The sequence below is a fragment of the Mytilus californianus genome, unplaced genomic scaffold (assembly GCF_021869535.1).
Source record: "Mytilus californianus isolate M0D057914Y unplaced genomic scaffold, xbMytCali1.0.p SCAF_1, whole genome shotgun sequence".
NCBI lineage: Eukaryota > Metazoa > Mollusca > Bivalvia > Mytilida > Mytilidae > Mytilus > Mytilus californianus.
This window is the reverse complement of record NW_026262581.1, coordinates 125,601,411-125,621,248: the sequence shown is the minus strand read 5'-3', so window position 1 is coordinate 125,621,248 and position 19,838 is coordinate 125,601,411. Positions and strand designations below refer to the sequence as shown.

The following is a 19,838-nucleotide window of genomic DNA, read 5'->3' as shown; positions in this document are numbered from 1 at the left end:
CGGTCTAAGTTACTGTGTATGGAGTTGAATGTTATTTGGTCTATAACCTCAACAATAAACCTTTTACTGATTCCACCCCATTAAGATGTTAGCCAAATATTGGTGGAAAATATGATACTTTTTCCATTCATGTTAACACTTAAGATAAACATGGATTTATAGTATAACGCATATTGATTAAACTGATTGTTCCGTGAACAAATAATTCATAAGAACTTTCTATTGCAGGTCATCATTTCCATTCGTATTTTTATATCGGGTGTAATCATCTGAAACCATGGAATAAAACTACGTGGTTGAAGGCTTAGTCAATTTGATAATTATAAATCAACCTCGAATCTTGTTCATTAGTGATGATTATAATGGAAAGAAATGTACTTCGATAGAACGATGGAATCATTTAGCTTGCCGAAATTCTGCAATAGAAGCTGTTCGAATGAAACTGTATCAGAGAGTGATGACCATCAAGGAGCTACCATAATATCTCCCATATTGATGTCTTTAGCGGGCTTGTTGGGAAATATTCTTGCTTTATATGTGTTGCATAAAAACAAAAGTCAAAGTGTATTTTATACGTTAGTTGCTGGTCTTGCTTGGACGGATTTGACTGGAATTATTTTTACATCACCCGTACCGGTAGTAGAGTATGTAAATAATAGGCAATGGGTCGGGGGAGAAATGTTGTGTAAATTCAACGGCTTTTGTATGGTTTGCTTCGGAATTTCAACACCTTTAATTGTATGTGCAATGGCGATAGAAAGATTGTTTGCAGTTAGATTTCCATTCTTTCATAACCAATACTGTCGTAAAAAGTTTGGAAGAATTGTTTTGATCACAATATGGATCGCTGTATTTGTCATTGGAATATTTCCCTTGCTGGGTTTTGGACGTTATGTTATTCAATATCCATGTACTTGGTGTTTTTTAGATTTCCATAGTCACGATCCAGTGAGTTCTGCATATGGATATTTATATTCTTCCGTTAATTTAACCGTAATTATTGTGATGTCAACATGTAATATATACGTCATGTTTATATTGTTACGTGTTAGATATTTAAAGAAAGTGACACTCAAAGAGCAAGGCAATCTAGAACCAATTTTTCATGAAAATGCAAAAGCCAGAAAGAAATTTCGAAAACAAAAAGATATAGAAAAACAAATGATTGTTCTGATGTGCGTAATAACAACAGTATTTGCTATTTGTTGGGCGCCGCTAATGGTGAGTAGATAGCCATATGTCTGACTGCAAAAAATATATTTGTGCATCACTAGAAACAAACACAAATTATTTACATGAAATGTTACATATATGCTGAAAGTGATATGTTAAAGGATTAAACCCAATTTTAGGCCGCCAACACTGCCTTATGTTAGCCGTGACTCTAATTTTAAGATAACAGAATGTAAGGCATATAATAACACCATAGATGTGAAACTTACTTGCAGACAGTATAAAACACCATTTAAATCACCTTAAAAACTTTTCACGTCATATTTATCCTTACATGAATTTTGATAAACAAAACATGTTCATATCTGTTATTAACTTTCTCTATCAACGTATATTCTCAGCGGTTAAGAAGATATGGAGACGGACACTATGTCTTCTTCAGACAATTTAACATGACATGACAAAATTACTCCTTACAGCTTCCAACCCCAACGTAGACAGCAAGGCCAGCTTGCTACAGTGCAACAAATTGTATGCATCACAGCACCAGTGATGCTTTGATTTCTAGAGATTATTGGTGTGTAAACTAGGCAGATGTACACATAAATGACTTTTTATGTAAAGTTAGTGAACCAGGTTACATTTAAAAACCACCAGAAATATGCGCTTAATGCTTTTACTTCTTGAGCCAAATATTTGTTTGGGTTTTTTTTCTCTTTAAATTTCACCTTTTCTGGAACCCTTAGATTCCATTCATATGTATCATGAATGAATATATGACATAAAACCCGACGAAACAGTGTTAGATAGGTAAGGAAAGAAGTTCAGGCAACATGGTCTATCGAAGTGTAAACCCAAGAAAGAAATTCTAACTGACGGACCAATCACATTCAAGTTTTGGTAGTTGTGCAAATCAAATAAGAACTATAAGTAAATCATCTGAAAATAAGAACTATAAGTAAATCATCTGAAAGGAAAACTACGTATATTGAACATATACACAACTTATAAATAGTAAATCTATTTAAACAATTCTTTTTTTTCCGTCTCTGTGTATAATTTTCTTTTTTCTTATTCATTGGGGAGGCTTCAGCTCCCCCTTTTTTATCGGATAAAACATTTACTTTTTCGCATGAAATCGTCAACCATTCTTCTACCATTATGACCATTCCCCTCGCCATATGGATCCGTTCATGATATTCTTTGCTCTACCGGAATTTCATCATCAACATTTAATTTAATGAGTTCTCACCAGAGACACACATTTGTACACAGCATAAGCTGGTAAATGAATATGTTATGTTCGCTTGGTGTATGTTCTGATTCCGATTTACTCCTACTCTAATATAAAGTAATTGGTTTTAACAGCATTACCGAACCCACATAGACTATTCATTTTCTATAGATTATCATAATATATTATATACATGGCTTCAATAAATGATGCAGTGTAAACATTTCAAATAAGATCGCTCTTCAAATATTAACAGTCTCGGTAATAAATAATGTTATGATATAGAATCGTCTGTTTATGGCTATTACTCCATATAATTTAACATGTTTAATGTTGGAATCCTTGATGTCCAGAATGAATATCCGATTATACCTACATTCGTGACAATAGTATATTCCATTTGGAAAACGATGTACTATATTTTTTCAAAATAATTAATATCTCAATGACTTCACATATTTGTTGTTGTTTTTTTTTGTATTTATAACTGAAGTGCGCAGATTGTGCGACTGTTGACATTTACTGTGTCAAATCGTCATCGACATCCCGGTTGAGCTATTTAGACTATATCTACCAAATTGATTGTTTATTTTGTTCTTATTCTACATTTGTATGAAATATTTACCACTGACCATTAATGAAAAAAACTGTAACTAAAGCAACACATTCGTGTTGTGTATTCTTACTTCAACCATTACAAAAGCACATATAAATGTAGCTCCGAAATTTTGAATTCTGCATGTATACGAATAAAATGGCCATAACCCACATATTGCACAAGAAAAACCGTATACGATTTCCGTCTTCAAAATATTGAATTTGAAAAAGATGAATCATATAATGTTTTGAAATAGATTTTTTTCGTTTATTACAAATGTCGTGCATACAATTATATAAAAGACATATACAGGTAACGAATACAAAAATAAAGAGATGTGGTAAAATTGCTAATGAGGCAACTTATTGTCCTTCAAAGACCAAAAGGCAAAGATGTGACAATTACATGTCATAGTACGGACTTCATCCGTGAGCAGGGCTAATACCGTATAATAGGCTATTAAAGGCTCGGATGTGACAAAATGTCAAACAATTCAAACGGGAAACCAAATGCTACAACATAAACCCCCCAAAAAAATTACAGCAACCATCGATTAAAGGCTTCTGAATTGGGACATGCATATGTGGCTGGGTCCTATAACATTGTGAACGATTAACCCTCCCGATCGCCATGGACCAGTGGTGAAACAAATTAAGTTTTCGTCTATGAAAGTTTTCTTATTGGTCGTCATACAACATATCTTTATTTCTATACAAATATACGAACAAACTGTAAAAAATTATCAGATCGGTACTAATAACCATATACATAGATAAAATTGGCCAGTATTTGCAGCATAGGGATTTTTACGAGCAAGAGCAAAGACTAGTCGGATCAAAGTCAGACTTAAGCACTTTACAAATTCGGTTAAACGTACCTACATGTATAGTACAAAGACGGATTCATATTCATGTCATATAAGCTTGTTACTGGACATTAGACAACCATCCATACATTCAATTTACAAAATGTTATCAGTTGCGTGATAGGTTCAGAATGCAGTTAAAAGTTATCAGTATTTATTTTTAATTCTAATGAAAGCTTTGACTTTTGACAGCTCATCAATTATGGTAATTTGTGGTTTTATATCTCAATAAAAATTATTCATTCATTTCAGCAATTCATTTAGAAACACAAATCGGTTAGCAAATGTTGATTACAGTCATGAGTCCATAAATCATTATGTTCATCAATATTATATTGTAAATGTCATTTTGTTTAGTGGGGTGAAGATATACAGCTTCTGGTGCATGCCTAAATTAATTGTCTAGTCTAGTTATTCATTTTAAGTTTCGTAATGAAGCAAACAAAAACTGTTTATATTTCAAAAATACATTTAGTTATAAATGATGCAATATGCAAAATTTAAAACAACTAGTATCTCAATTGTTTGTAAAACAATTGAAAGGTCTTTCCTGTAAAAGTGATGTTTTTGTAATGTACTCTTTAAGACCTTTCATTTGATATACGACAAGCATACCTTCTGAAAATTTTCACTTTTTACACTTAATGACCCCATCTGACTACATTTTTGATATCGGAAGTATGATATATGTAATGTAGACTTGATGATCTTTCATTTGATATGCGACAACGCCATGTTTTAGAAAGTTTGATTTTTGCACTTAATAACCCCATACACCTCATTTTTGGAGGACAGGAATTTGATATTTGAAATGTACACATTATGACCTTTCATTTGATATACAACAACCTTACCTTAGAAGACAATTTATTTTCTGCACTCAATGACCCCACCCAACCCATTTTTTGGGGACGTCAATTTGATATTTGAAATGTACGCTTTATGGACTTTCATTTGATATGCGACAACCTAACCATCTGAGAAGTTTGAATTTTTTGCACTAAATGACCCCACCCTTCCCACTGGAATGAAAAAGGGGTTTAGAATTTTCATTTTGGAGTAGAGCTCATTAAGACCTTCAATTTGATATATCAAATGACCACATTTGGCAAAGTGCCAAAAATGATGCAATATCAATTGTATAAATAGAACTTATGAAACTTACAAAGTCAATGCAAAACATGAAAATTTCAAATTGATTTTTTGGGTTTTTTTTTCATTGATTGTTTTTGTTTTTTTGGTCAAACATATAACCATGTTAAACTCTTCAATTTCTGATAATTTCAGGTGGTTACCTGTTGTTGACTCAGAAATACATGCCGCCGCTCGCAAAATTTCAAAGTGCATTATCTCTAAAACGACAACAGTGATCTCAAATCTGTTAAAAGTAAAATGATTTACAGTAAAAGAACAACATTACAGAAAAAAAATTTGGACAATTCTGATGTTCATCAAGGTCACAATGAATCATCAAATATATAATGCAATACCAAACTTGAGAACCGGAAGTCGTAGAGACATGGGACTACCACCATTCAACTCAGGAGCACTTGACCTTTCAAATATCACAAGGTCAAGGTCATATTACACTTTGAAGGTCAAGGTTAAATTTCATCATGACCTGACATTGACCTCAATTGAAGGTCTGAAAATACTGATCATTTTTCCAATTTATAGTAGGTTGATATCTGTTACCTTTAAAAAGATATACACACAATACTATACTTTTAGGAATCATCTCATCGTAACTTTTGAACAGACGGTCGGACAGTTTTGAGCTTAATGTATAAAATGTAGAGCTCGCCGAGAGGAACATTTTATACACAGTATGTATGCAGCAAACTCTTATCGTTTTCTTAATATGCAAGCTTGAAATTGCAGCGTAAATTTTTTTTGCACTCGGTGACCTTTGACATTGGGTGCAAATTGAAGGTCACATGAACTTAAGAGTATTGGTGAAGGTCCCAAGTCTCTACGACTTCCGGTTCTCGAAATACAATTTTTAAAAAATTGTGTATATTTTTTCAAGAGAAATAACTCCTTATAAGGGTCAATAACAAAATTATTTTATATGTTCATTAACATTGCCATCTGTTCTTGTACATGTTGCCGTTTTCAAACCGATTCTATCCCTAATACTTTTTGAGAAAAATGCAAAACAAAGAAATTTCTTCAAGGGGATATAACTCGCATAGAAGATGATGAAATCCTATGCAGCCTCATATGGTAGTACATCATGATGAGATCTACCTATTGTCCAAATAAGGTCATGATATCTTTACAAACAACCAGTGGGGGCCATGTCGAAAAAATCCAATAATAGGGAGATAACTTTTACAAGGGATGATGAAATCCTTAACAGGGTCATCTGGTAATACTTCATGATGAGGTCTATCGATGGCCCATATTTGGTCTTGATAACTTCAACAGAAACGGGGGGAGGGCATTCCCAAAAAAATGTTGGAAGAAAAAAAAGAAAAAAAAAAAAAAGAAAAAGAAAAAGAAAACTAGTATCTCAATTGTTTGTAAAACAATTGAAAGGTCTTTCCTGCAAAAGTGATGTTTTTGTAATGTACTCTTTAAGAGCTTTCATTTGATATACGACAAGCATACTTTCTGAAAATTTTCACTTTTTACACTTAATGACCCCATCCGCCTACATTTTTGATATCGGAAGTATGATATATGTAATCTAGACTTGATTATCTTTCATTTGATATGCGACAACGCCGTGTTCTAGAAAGTTTGATTTTTGCACTTAATAACCCCATCCAACTAATGTTTTGAGGACGGGAATCTGATATTTGAAATGTACACGGTAAGACCTTTCATTTGATATACAACAACCTTATCTTAAAAGAAAATTTTTTTGCACTCAATGACCCCAACCAACCCATTTTTTGGGGACGTCAATTTGATATTTGAAATGTACGCTTTATGGACTTTCATTTGATATGCGACAACCTAACCATCTGAGAAGTTTTAATTTTTTGCACTAAATGACCCCACCCTTCCCCCTGGGATGAAAAGGGGGTTTTACATTTTCATTTTTGAGTAGAGCTCGTTAAGACCTTCAATTTGATATATCAAATGACCCCATTTGGCAAAGTGCCATATCAATTATATAAAGAGAACTTATGAAACTTACAAAGTCAATGCAAAACATGAAAATTTCAAATTGATTTTTTGGTTTTTTTTTTCATTGAATGTTTTTGGTATTTTGTCAAACATATAACCATGTTAAACTCTTCAATTTCTTATAATTTCAGGTGGTTACCTGTTGTTGATTCAGAAATACATGCCTCCGCTCGCAAAATTTCAAAGTGCATTATCTCTTAAACGACAACAGGTATCTCAAATTTGTTAAAAGAAAAATGATCTACAGTAAAAGGACAACATTTTAGAAAAAAATTGGACATTTCCAAAGTTCATCAAGGTCACAATGAATTATCAAATATATGATGCAATATCAAACTTGAGAACCGTAAGTCGTAGAGACATGGGACTACCACCATTCAACTCAAGACCACTTGACCTTTCAAATGTCACAAGGTCAAGGTCATAGTACACTCTGAAGGTCAAGGTTAAATTTCATCATGACCTGACATTGACCTCAAATTGAAGGCCTTGAACTACTGATCATCTTTGCAGTTTATAGTAGGTTGATATCTGTTACCTTTTAAAAGATATACATATGTTACTATAGTTTTAAGAATTATGTTAATGTAACTTTTGAACAGACAGTCGGACATTTTTGAGCTTAATGTATAAATTGTAGAGCTCGTCGAGAGGAACATTTTATACACAGTATGTATGCAGCAAACTCTTATGGTTTTCTTAATATGCAAGCTTGAAATTGCAGCGTAAAGTTTTTTTGCACTCTGTGACCTTTGACCTTGGGTGCAAATTGAACGTCACATGAACTTAAGATTATTGGTGTAGGTCCCAAGTCTCTACGACTTAGGGTTCTCGAAATACAATTTTTCAAAAATTGTGTATATTTTTTTAAGAGAAATAACTCCTTATAAGGGTCAATAACAAAATTATTTTATATGTTCATTAACATTGCCATCAGTTCCTGTATATGTTGCCGTTTTCAAATCGATTCTATCTCTAATACTTTTTGAGAAAAATGCAAAGGAAAGAAATCGCTTCAAGGGGATATAACTCGCATAGGGGATGATGAAATCCTATGCAGTCACATATGGTAGTACATCATGATGAGATCAACCTATTGTCAAAATAAGGTCATGATATCTTCAAAAACAACGAAGGGGGTCCATGTTGAAAAAATCCAATAAAAGGGGGATAACTTCTACAGGGGATGATGAAATCCTTAACAGGGTCATGTGGTAATACTTCATGATAATGTCTATCGATGGTCCATATTTGGTCTTGATAACTTGAACAGAAACGGGGGGAGGGCATTCCCAAAAAAAAAAAAAGAAAAAAAAAAAAAAAAAAAAAAAGAAAAAGAAAAAAAAAAAAAAAAGAAAAAAAAAAACATTAGAAAAACAATAAGGTCTTTCCTAACGGAGTGGAAAGACCTTAAAAAAAACATTAGAAAAACAATAAGGTCTTTCCTAACGGAGTGGAAAGACCTTAAAAATACACGCATAGGTTTCAGTAGCGTTTAGTGAAAAAAAATTCTAGGTATACTATGAATTTCTTTCTCAGTTGTAACTCTGATTTATTACACAAGAACACTTTTACTATCTTACGTGTCCAAAACTTAATATGACGCTAAGATTTACCCAAGAAACATACCACAGATTCTGAACATAACAACAAGTAATAGCTTTTCTAAAAAGCTGGCCGTCTCATAGCTGATGAAAGTGGAAAATGTTTTCGCTTTGTAGTTTAATTCATTCAGAATAGCCTTGCATATAAATTGTAGTGGATTACAAAAATTATAAAAGGCTGATACATTTTTTTTTTAGATTTACTAATTTCTTTTTTGGGGGAGGGGTATTGTCTTAATCATCTGCGTTTGTACCTTTTTCTCGATATTTTTTTTTAAACAGATATGTTTTTCGTTTACTTTTTTTCTTTTTTTTGTATTTCTTTGTGTTAGAAAAGTATGGCTGCTTCCACCTGAATTTTTTTCATTCATAATAGGCATCGAAAAGTGTAGAGAGTGAAACGTGATAAATTGAGACATATAAGAACACAAATAATATATTTCCAACGGTTTCTCACATATTTTCAAAATGGTCCTTAAAATGTAAAGCTTAATTTTTGAATTCATTTTTTTCTTAGATTATAAATATTCATACATATTAAGATAATCCAAAGGCAACAACAAAATTGAAAAACGGAGATATCCAACCAGTTATTTTCGATTAATATTGATTTACATGTTTCATGGGGAGATATGCATGATTGGTATCCAGGCAAAATCTAATTACTAAAATAAAGAGTTCAAATCTGACACTCTACGGGATTAAAACTATTTATCTCCCCATGAAATAGCGTAACAATGATAGCTATATGTAGGCATACTTATTGTAAAAAAATATGAAAGCTAGGGTATGTTCTTTTGTTATTCAAAACATATGAAAAGGGCGGGGGTATGGATGTCTCAGCTGCTCATCCCTACCATAAAAAGGTCGAAGTGCCCCCTCACCCCCTCCCTCCTGTGATAAAGATTCCCGTGTAAATTAGTTTTAATCGAAAATAACTATTTGGATATCTATCTTACCAAGTAAAAATATTTATAACCTAAGAAAAAAGCAAGTGCGGTGTTTTCCTATGTTTTCATGTATAACAATTACGTAACAGTGAAATAAGCACGTGTATGTTTACAAAATTTCAGGAATTCCGGCTATTCATGGATAAGTGTTACCGCATGATTGGTAACCAGGCAAAATCTTATTACTAAAATAAAGAGTTCAAATCCGACACTCTATGGGATTAAACGACATTTACTAGGTTTCGAAGTGTCCCAACCAATCAACGAACTAAACTATTATAGAGTCAGATAATATCTCCCAATCAAGTAGTAAGAAAGCATCCAGCCCGCAGACTGTGCATCGTTCAACTCTTAATACCGTCTCCTCGGAGACGGTAATAATAAGATAAGATGTGTTATGCAATCAAATGAGGCAACTATCCACCAGACTAAATGACGTATAGCCTTAGCAACTATACATCACCGTGCGGCCTTTAACAATAAGATAAACTAAAATAGTACATGAAGTCCCCGGGCATGAATACATGTAAAATTCAAACAAGAAAACCTACAGTCTGATTTATGTACAAAATAATAAACCTATCAGATTGACATAAAGCACAAAAACAACTCACAAAACAAATAAAGACACAAAGTACCGATCTAAGGGTACTCGCAGTTACTGAAAGCTACTGAAAGCCAAATACAACTTATAAATAAATCATGTTTCCCAGAATAAGATAACGTAATGTATTATCGTATTTTCTATTATTTTGCAGGTTCAGATAATAATCACAATGGTCACAGGAAAATCCAATTTTTTGATAGATCTGACAACGGTGAGACTAGCGAGTCTAAATCAAACTTTAGACCCATGGTTATATATTCTACTAAGGAAATCTTTCATTAGGAAACTGTGTAGCTACATTAGAAGGTGTTGCTCGATCACGTCTCCAAGGGGAAGTAATCATGATGATGATAAAAATAACCACGCGAATCATTTGCGATGTTTTAGAAAACAATGTCATGTTGCTAATCCACAATATCAATATCATGTCCAAATCCACATTCCACAAGCAGCGCAATGTGTGGTCCACTATAAGCGGAGCTCAACGAAATCTAAATCAGATGACAGTAAGAAACAACAGCAATTATCTTTTGACCTACCTGACATTGCTCAAGGTCAATCTCTGAAAGAGGCTCAGCCAGATGTGACAGATGTCAAATCGACAGATCCATGTAAACAGTGTGGGACCATTCATAGTAACTCAAAATCATCTTCCGGTAACAAAGGTGGTTATCTCAGTGTAGCTTTTATACCACACTCTTGTCATTCTAAAGAAACTGCTGAAGAATGTAAACCATTCGATGAATGTACCTCAGCAGTCGAAATGACAAAATCACATGATTCTCTTTCCGATGACAATCATTTAGAATCAGACGTATTCATCACTAAGTCTACAGAATTATCAGCAGATTTATTATCACCACAACAAAATGCTAGGCAAAAGTTGCTTTCAGACTTAACACCAAGACCGAGTACCAACAGATTTTCTCTGTAAGTAACTTGACAATGTTTGTGCCAAACTTCAAAATTTCTTATAAATCAGGTTGGATATTATTTAAAACCAAATTAATGTTTCATGCTGTTCATTTTTACAGTTTCAGTTGGTCGTGACCGCTTCTGGTGGATTATAAGCTCCAGAGTGTATCAGCCGACCACTGGCTTAATTTCAATACCTTTTGTTTGTAATTTTCAAGTATCATATAATTAATTTATTTTGTTCGCAATCAAAGTTGACCTCTGACGGTTTCAGCTGTTCTATCTAGACCTTTAGGTTTTTATGTTTTACGTGATGACTGTTATCGAAGAACATGCAATGTGTGCACGAAAGCACATCGTTCGTGTTTTGGTTTTTTTATTATATTTTGTATAATCTTTATAGATTAAGCTCAACTATTTAAAATGACAGGTACTTATTGGAGAACTTTACCCTTTATTTACAAAAAAAAAAAAACGAAATTGTAATATAATTGCTAAATTTTGTCATCAGTACCATAATGTCAAGTTTAGTGGCATAGTGACGTTACAGGCATGTAACAATTAGAAAATACCCATTTTAGTCCTGGAAAAAGAAACAGTATATATATGTATTAGTTGTAATTGGACTCGAACTAGCTTTCAGTAACTGTGAATACTCTAAGATCGATACTTTTGTCTGTTTTTTTTTTTTGTAACTAGTTTGTATGTTTTGTGTAATTCTGATGAGTCAAGACTTTTTCAATTGATTTTTACGGTTTGTTGTGCTGTTACACTATTGTCTCATGTTAGGGGAGGGTTGGGCGCTCGCAAACATGTGTAATCACGCCACATTCTATATGTGCCTGTCCTAGGTCAGGAGCCTGTAATTCAGAGGATGTCATTATACGTTACCACTTTTAGTGCACCAGGTGTAATGCATTTTGACAATACAAGTATATACAGTGATGATCGAGGCCAAAAAGTCGTAAACCATATACAATCGTTGAAGAGCTGGTTAAACCAAGAAGGACCAAAAGTAAAGCCAAACATGGCAAGGAATCAGAGCTATGCAAGAGGGAGATACACTCCTTAATTCAAAATGATTTTGAAATTTTATGACAGCAAATTTAAATAAACAATATCAGTATTTTTTCCCAATGTCGAAGTATTAGCAACTTGACTGGTGATAACCTCGGGCTACGCACGAAATAACCGCAGTCCACCAGCAGAGGTATCGACCCAGTGGTTAGTAATAACATTAACGTTACCAATTTTACTACACCAGATGTGCTTTTCGACAATTATTGTCTCTCTCCAGGTCAAAACATTCGAGTCTAAAACTTGATACAAACCAAAAGGCATAATGGTTGCTGTCTTATCATATTTGTTGTTGTTTTATGACCCCGTCGACTTTGGTCGGGGCCATATAGTTTACCCTTACCGTCATTCCGTCATTCCGCAACGAACAGTTAAAGGGACTTCTTTTCTTAATCCCTTCACCTATTGAGCTGATTGTTAGTTATTTTGATGAGTTACAGTTCGAGTTTACGTTTGGTTCCGACCTGCTGATTTTTGTCGAAATTACAGGCTTTGAACTTTGAAAATTTCGTGAAAATAACAGTTCTACGGACTTTTTTCTAAACGCCTTCACATATTGAGCTGATTTTAGTATGTGAGTCTACTATGATGACTTACAGATCGAATTAACGTTTGGTTCTCCTCCGCTGATCTATGTGAGTCTACTATGATGAGTTACAGATCAAGTTGACGTTTGGTTACGCTCCGTTGATTTTTGCCGAAATCACGGGCTTAGGGCTTCGAAAATGTCCACTCCTAAAAAACGGCTTCAAGCTTTTTTTGCGAGCGGGGCCATTCGTGTCGTTCCAACACATATAATTTTCGTTCTTTTTTCGATTTTGTACATAAGTCAGACCGTTGGTACCTCGTATGAATTCTTTTACATTATTTCATGTTAAGGTCTTTTACATAACTATACGGTATCATGGGTTTTTGTTATTGGCGAAGGCCATACGGAAATCTATAGTTGTTTGCATCTTCGTTAGTTGGTCGCTGGTGAATAGTTGTCTCATTGACAATCATACCACATCTTTTTTTATATTGGTTTTTATTATGCATACATTGAGATTAAAATAACAATTATGAACACATAAACTTACAAAAAAGTCATATTTTAATCAAAGTATCTTTCAATTAAGCATCCTGTATCGTGCTCGTTGAAGCCGTGATGCCAATGTACCTACATTGTAACTGTTAATAAGAAGATGTCAAAACGAGATTTTTGAAGTTTTTAAATTTGGTCTTATTAAAGATCAGATATGTTTTTTGCTAGTGCAAAAATGTTCAAAGAAATTTTCAACACACCATTATTGTTATTGGATTGGCCAATAACTATTGATAATCTGTTCGTTATCAACTAATTGATACTTGATGAATTCGAATGGTAAAAACTTCACCGTAATGAATATGTGTAAACATTTCCATATATTTTATAGCCTCTCTTACATAATAATTGCATATGTGTTGTCTTTGTTAAGTGATATACATTTTTTTTTTAACTTTTCAGACGCAAGAAAAGGGCCAAGTCCTACACGTAGAAAAGGAAAGATGTGACGTGCTTTACTTGTTGTTATTTTTCTCTTTTAATATTTTCAAATAAAAAAATCGTACCAAAATACAACTAGTATTAGAAATCAACCAACAAAGAGTTTGTCTACAATCTGATTAATATTCAGATATATCGTAACTCTCTTACTCGTCAAAGTATAACGAAATCAAAGATCTATATATTAATTAAATTGGCTTGTGAAGGTTGATAGTGTGCATTTTATAAAAGACGAACGTGGGCGCGGTATACAACGGATCCCTGTTGGTCTCGTACAGGAAGATAAGTATCGTGCATAATACAGTACTACAGCATACCTGTTGAAGGAACCTTTGTATCATATTTTGTGAAGAATTGAGTGGAAAGTTGAACCTAGATCCAACTTGCCCAAAAGTTACTTTTTGTATGTTAGTCCCTTATATCAAGCCGAGAATACTCTGACATTCGACGAACAAATTCAAACAAACAAACCCTCGAAGACCGGTACCGAAAACCATGACCTATAAACGATTTTCTTCTCAATTTTGCAAAAATATACTTGTCCGAGATTGCCCTGACGTCCGACAGCAGTTTTTGATAAATAGTCTTTACCCAGAGCCCGTTTGAAGTCAGAGAAATGTGGGACTCCTTTCAATTCACAAGAAACCATTTATCTCACGATATTATATTATATCTTAATAGGTATGTAAGAAAAATTCTTACTGGGTTTTTCTTCTTTTTTACAGATATTTAATTTTGGCTGTTGTTTTCCCAGACGCATTCACGGGAGAAATAATAATTATTTCTTATTACGGATATCGGTCATTGGCCTTCGGTCCATTTGAATTTTGTTCTCCTGGAAACCGTATCATGATTTATATTGAATCATTGAATATATAGATCCTTTACCTAGATTAATGGAAAAATCTTGTCGTTTTCGAAACACGGTGGTGCATTACAAAAAAGTCCTAGGTCGAAGTGGAGAAGCTAACACAGCTAAATGTGAGAAGTTTCAGCATCACGAACTCCACAAAAGAATAGGCAGTTCACCAGACATTCATTTCCCTCATAAGTGTTCCGTGATAAATAGGACGAAGATGCGAAGCAGCCAGGGTCGGCTTCCTGTATTCGAGTTAACTCGATTTTTATTGTACATAACCACACCATAGATACCAGGCTTAAAATTGTGTGCGCCAGACGAACGTTTGGTCTACAAAAGACTCATCAGTGACGCTCGAGCCAAAAAAGTTAAAAAGGTCAAATAAAGTGCGACGTTGGAGAGCACTGAGGACCCGAAATTAGGAAAGGTTTTGCCAAATACAGCCAATGTAATCTTACCTGGGGTAGAAAATCCGTACATCTTTATGACAACGGAGTCAATGAGAGATTAATAAATCTGGTTCCTGTACATTGTTGTCTTTAAAATATAGGAACACATATGTCAAGGTATATGTTATCATCCCTGATATCTACCAAAAATTTAAATGCAACTTTCACCCTATGGCATTTAATGTAGTTCAGAAAAATCTTTCTTGGGTGGAAAATATAAGATAACCGTTCTTTTCGGATCAAAGATTCACATACATATTATCGTAAAATTGTAGGAACCACGTTTCTACTTTTAGTTTACTAATGCATACTTTCATATTAAAATTGATAAATAATTTCAAAACTAATCCTACAGAACGACAGAAAAGGGTACTTTCCCGGTTTAAAATAGTTTACAGACTCGATCTTGGTTTATGAATTCATAGCGTGAACAGGTTTTAAAGCAGACAATTTTCCCTTTTTTCACAATTCTTTATTTCTTATAAAACCAAGTTAATGGTACAAAGAAAGATATTTTTACATGTAACACACAGATTCTGCGCATGACAAGTTTGTACAAAACGAGCATAAAAAGATGACCGATTGATGATCAACCTGGAGAACTTCTGTATTGATAATTCTGATTAATTTACACAAATTTTTCAATACCCGAATATTTTTTGAAAAAAATAAACTGCCCAATTTTAAAACATTTACTCGGCTTACATAGTAAGGTTTAAGAAAAGCTCTTCTACTTTCTGTTAGAACTGTACAGTTTAGAATATAGTGAAATCCATCTATCACTCGAGAATAACAAAGTACACAGTACCTTTCCTGTCTAACAATTCCAATCCATCTACCTGTTTCTATAGGTAACCAGTGATTTCCAGTTCTAAACCTACATAACGTTGTTTTATCTTTATAAGGTAATAAGTCTAAATATTCTTCAAATTCAAAGTTTCCTTTAAAAAGTTTATAACATAATGCTTTTGGAGAGTTTTCAATTTATGATTTCCAAGTCTGCTGAAATTGGTCAAATATTCTCTGTTTTATGCTCAACTTTAACTATTTGGGTTAAAACCGAAATTACTCTGATTTATCGAAATATTTGAAAATTCATATTTATTCAAGATATTTTTATACAAACCAACCATTCAAAAGTATATCCACTATCTTCGTTGAGTTTATGAATATATCTACACAGAATATTTGTCAATTTCCTATCAGAACTATTTACAATGTTAGACCAAAAGGTTACCATACGGTGTTCCACATATACTGACATAGGATAAGCGCCGAGCTCCATAAACAATAAAGCTTGGGGTTGATTTTTTTCAAATTTAACAAAAGTTTATAGAACTTTAAATGGACTCTTTCTATTGCATCAATATTGCTAAATCCCAAAATTTCACAGCCGTATAACAATATTGGTCTAACGATTTTATCAAAAAAGATCGTACTGACATTTAGATGTCAGGTTATGTAAACGCCCCTTTTAAGAACTTCACACATAGCTTTGATGGCTTTTCTAATGAGTTGATTTTTAGTACTTGTGAAACTACCCGTTTTGGAAAAAATAATGCCTAAGTAAGAATAAGAATAAGAATAAGAATAAGAACATTTATTGAATCCAATTAAAGGGCCCGTTTCCGAGAATATATATATATAAATAGTATTAATTATACAGTATTTTTTAAGATATATTACCTTAAAAATAAATGATTAAATAACTATACTCCATACCAGATGGTGTTTGAAAATAAATAAAATAGAATATTAACCCTCTCTAATACATAAAAATAAAAATAACTACTGAAACATCACTACTACATGTATATTTAGTTAGTTACTGGAATGCAAATTTTCTCTTATTTCAAAACAAGTACTTATAAATCTTGACACTGACATATTAGCATCTTCAGACTCACATGACATTAACCAAATAAATTGTTCATATTTTGAAATAAAAGGGAAGTTTTTACATTGAATGCGTGCTTCATTAAGAATAAAATTCCGTTCCTTTTCATATGCAGTGCATTCCATTAAAAAATGAAACTCGTCTTCAACCTGCATATTTTTACACCGCCCACAAAAACTTTTATCTTTATCGACTTTTTTATATCTTACTTTCTCAATAGCTAACTGATGAGCACTGATTCTAAATCGAGTTAAGCTTTTTCGATACTGAAATTTATTATTATTATTTAAGTATGATATATCCTTGAAAATTTCTAAATCATTACCATCAAGTGTAAAATGTAGATTGTTTGACAACCTTTCATTACCAAAAATAACAATTTTTGTTTTGGTTGGATTAACCTTCAGTTTCCATATTTCACAGTTTTCATAAATGTAATAAGCTGCTGTTGAAGATCTTGTCCAGTTTCAGAAAATAAAACAGTATCATCTGCATAAAGTAGTACATAAAGTTTCAAGTAAATGTTAATTTGTTCTTCTATTTCATTTTTCGCTGTGTTTAAACCTAATACATCATTTCTATGAAAAAATTCTTCCAAGTCATTCAGATGTTTTCTCCCTGTCTAACACCAATATTACATGGAAAGTACTCCGTAGTTTCACCATTAAATGAAATACGAGATTTAATACCACTATACATGTTAAAAATTGCATAATACATTTTACCATTTATATCATTTAATAGTAATTTTTGCCAAAGGCCATTTCGCCAAACGATATCAGAAGCTTGAGAAAAATCGATAAAAGCACAAAAAAGTTTCTTCTTTTTGTTTTTCATCGTCTTAATGAGAGAATATAAAATGAATAAATTTTCAATGGTGGAGTATCCTTTCCGGAAGCATCCTTGGTTTTCGCATATCAAGCTATATTCTTTCGAATGTTTATTTAGTCTGTTATTTCATACAGATGTGAAAAGTTTCCCAAAGCAGCTTAATATGTTGATAGGTCTGAAATTTTTTGGATCAAATGTATCCCCTTTATTTTTAAACACTGGAATTATATCGCCCCATAGCCATTCTTCGGGTACGATACCTGTATCAAAAATTATATTAAATAGTTTTACATAAATATCATACCAAATGAATTTTTAAGATATTCATTAACAATTTTATCATTAGCAGATCAATTATTATTCTTCACTCAGACCCTTTAAAGCATTTTCAACTTCATCACGAGTAATTACAGAGTTAATATATATATTTAAACTATCTACATCAACATGGCTTTCTGTAGGGTTTTCGTTCTCTACATTTTCTCCCTTATTTAAATCTTTGAAAAAATCAAACAAAACGGTGATTGGGATATCTGGAGTTTTTGATTTTTTGTTGCTATTTAAAATTCTCCAGTATTCCTTTGGATTTTTCGATTTTAAATTACTAATTTTGTTTCTAATTTTCTTGCGGTGTTTATGGATACTTATATCCATAGTTCTTTTGTATTGCTTTTCTGGAGATTTTGTCTCATTGGAAAGATCTGGTGAAAAGTTACGTTTCAGTTTTCGCTTAGATTTTTTGTAATTTTTCCTTGCAGTCTTGCAATCTTCGTCAAACCAAGGCTTATATGTAGTTACTTTAACATTAGTTTGTTTATTATGTTTCATATAAGTACCAAAAGTAGTTTTAGCAGCATCAACAAGTATATCACATGTTCTTTTAACTTAACTATTTACACAATTATGATTTACATCTTCTATATTTACAGATTCAAGCTCAGTTAGAATAATGTCAGTATGAATTTTATCTATATTTTCAATAAAGGTATCCACATTTTCGTTGTCCCATTTTTCATTTCTTCAGTTGGTGGGCAGTTCCCTTTTTTTAAACGATTTCTTTTCTCAATTTCATATATACACATCGAAAGTGACAATGGAGTGTGAGCATCGGAAAATAGTTTTGATGTTTCAAGAATAGAAAAGTTTTGAAGAAGTGTAAGAAAATGCTGATGTTTTATTGTTCTATTGTCTACAAATAAGTTGTTAATCATCATGCAATTATTTCTACATCTCAATGCCTGAAGGTTGTCTAGGCTACATGAATATAGTAGTTATTTGACTAATTTACCAGTCTTAAAAATCAACACTCAATTGTTTACTCATTCACCGTGAGACTACTATAATACATATAGTAGTCTCAGATTCACAGCATATCTTATTTAACTAGAATCAAAGGTTATATACACAATCAGTCATCTACAGATATCCCATAAAAATTGGGAATAATTTAAGCGAAATATGCTTGGATTAATTCAGAAATTCAATAGTAAGCCTTGAGGATCAACAGTATCGAATTGATTTACCCCTCTCCGTCCGTCCGTCCGTTTGGTTATAGATACATGTTTTGTCCGCCTATCTCCTCCCACAGATTTTGAACTACAGCTTTAATCTTTTGTAGGATGTTTCTACACATAATAGAGGTGTGCATGTCCACAGGATTTTGTTTATTTTTTTAAATTCTCAAAATGACCGGTATTTGGACTTTTTTTTGGTGCTAGCTGCATAAATAGATATGGTTTGTCCCGCTATCTCCTCCTATAGTTTTTGAGCTACAGCTTTAATATTTTGTAGATATTTAAAAAAAAAAAAAAAATAGGGGTGTGCATGTCCACATGATTTTGATTTTTTTTAATATTCTTAAAATGCCAGGACTTGATCATTTTTTTGTACTAAAAGTCAGAAAGGGGGATGTTAGATATTCACAAATACCGATAGTTGGACTTCATTTCCTTCTCACTTGCTATATAATTGAAAACATGGGTTGTACTACTACAGTTTAATGTCCCAAATGTAATAAATAAGACTTTTTAGTATTGTCAAATATTTAATCAAAACCGGGTAGTTGAACTAAGTGACCACTGGAAATAGAAAGTTGAACTTGGTGATTACTAAAACT

The 19,838-nt window shown here is 32.8% G+C and overlaps 1 protein-coding gene across 1 annotated transcript; it reads left to right on the top strand.

Annotated features, from left to right (window-relative positions):
* Nucleotides 1-231: 231 nt before the first annotated feature.
* On the top strand, nucleotides 232-13,779 carry LOC127733183 (prostaglandin E2 receptor EP4 subtype-like). The gene is made up of 3 exons (XM_052242531.1): nucleotides 232-1,221; nucleotides 10,321-11,099; nucleotides 13,648-13,779. Exons 1-3 carry the CDS (start codon nucleotides 373-375, stop codon nucleotides 13,676-13,678), a joined length of 1,659 nt encoding a protein of 552 aa, XP_052098491.1. The 5' UTR covers nucleotides 232-372; the 3' UTR covers nucleotides 13,679-13,779.
* Nucleotides 13,780-19,838: the final 6,059 nt, after the last annotated feature.

Coding starts and splice junctions, on each gene's coding strand:
- LOC127733183 (XM_052242531.1), top strand. CDS start 373: ATGTACTTCGATAGAACGATGGAATCATTTAGCTTGCCGAAATTCTGC. Junction 1,222..10,320: donor TTTGTTGGGCGCCGCTAATG/GTGAGTAGATAG, acceptor ATTATTTTGCAG/GTTCAGATAATAATCACAAT. Junction 11,100..13,647: donor AGTACCAACAGATTTTCTCT/GTAAGTAACTTG, acceptor TTAACTTTTCAG/ACGCAAGAAAAGGGCCAAGT.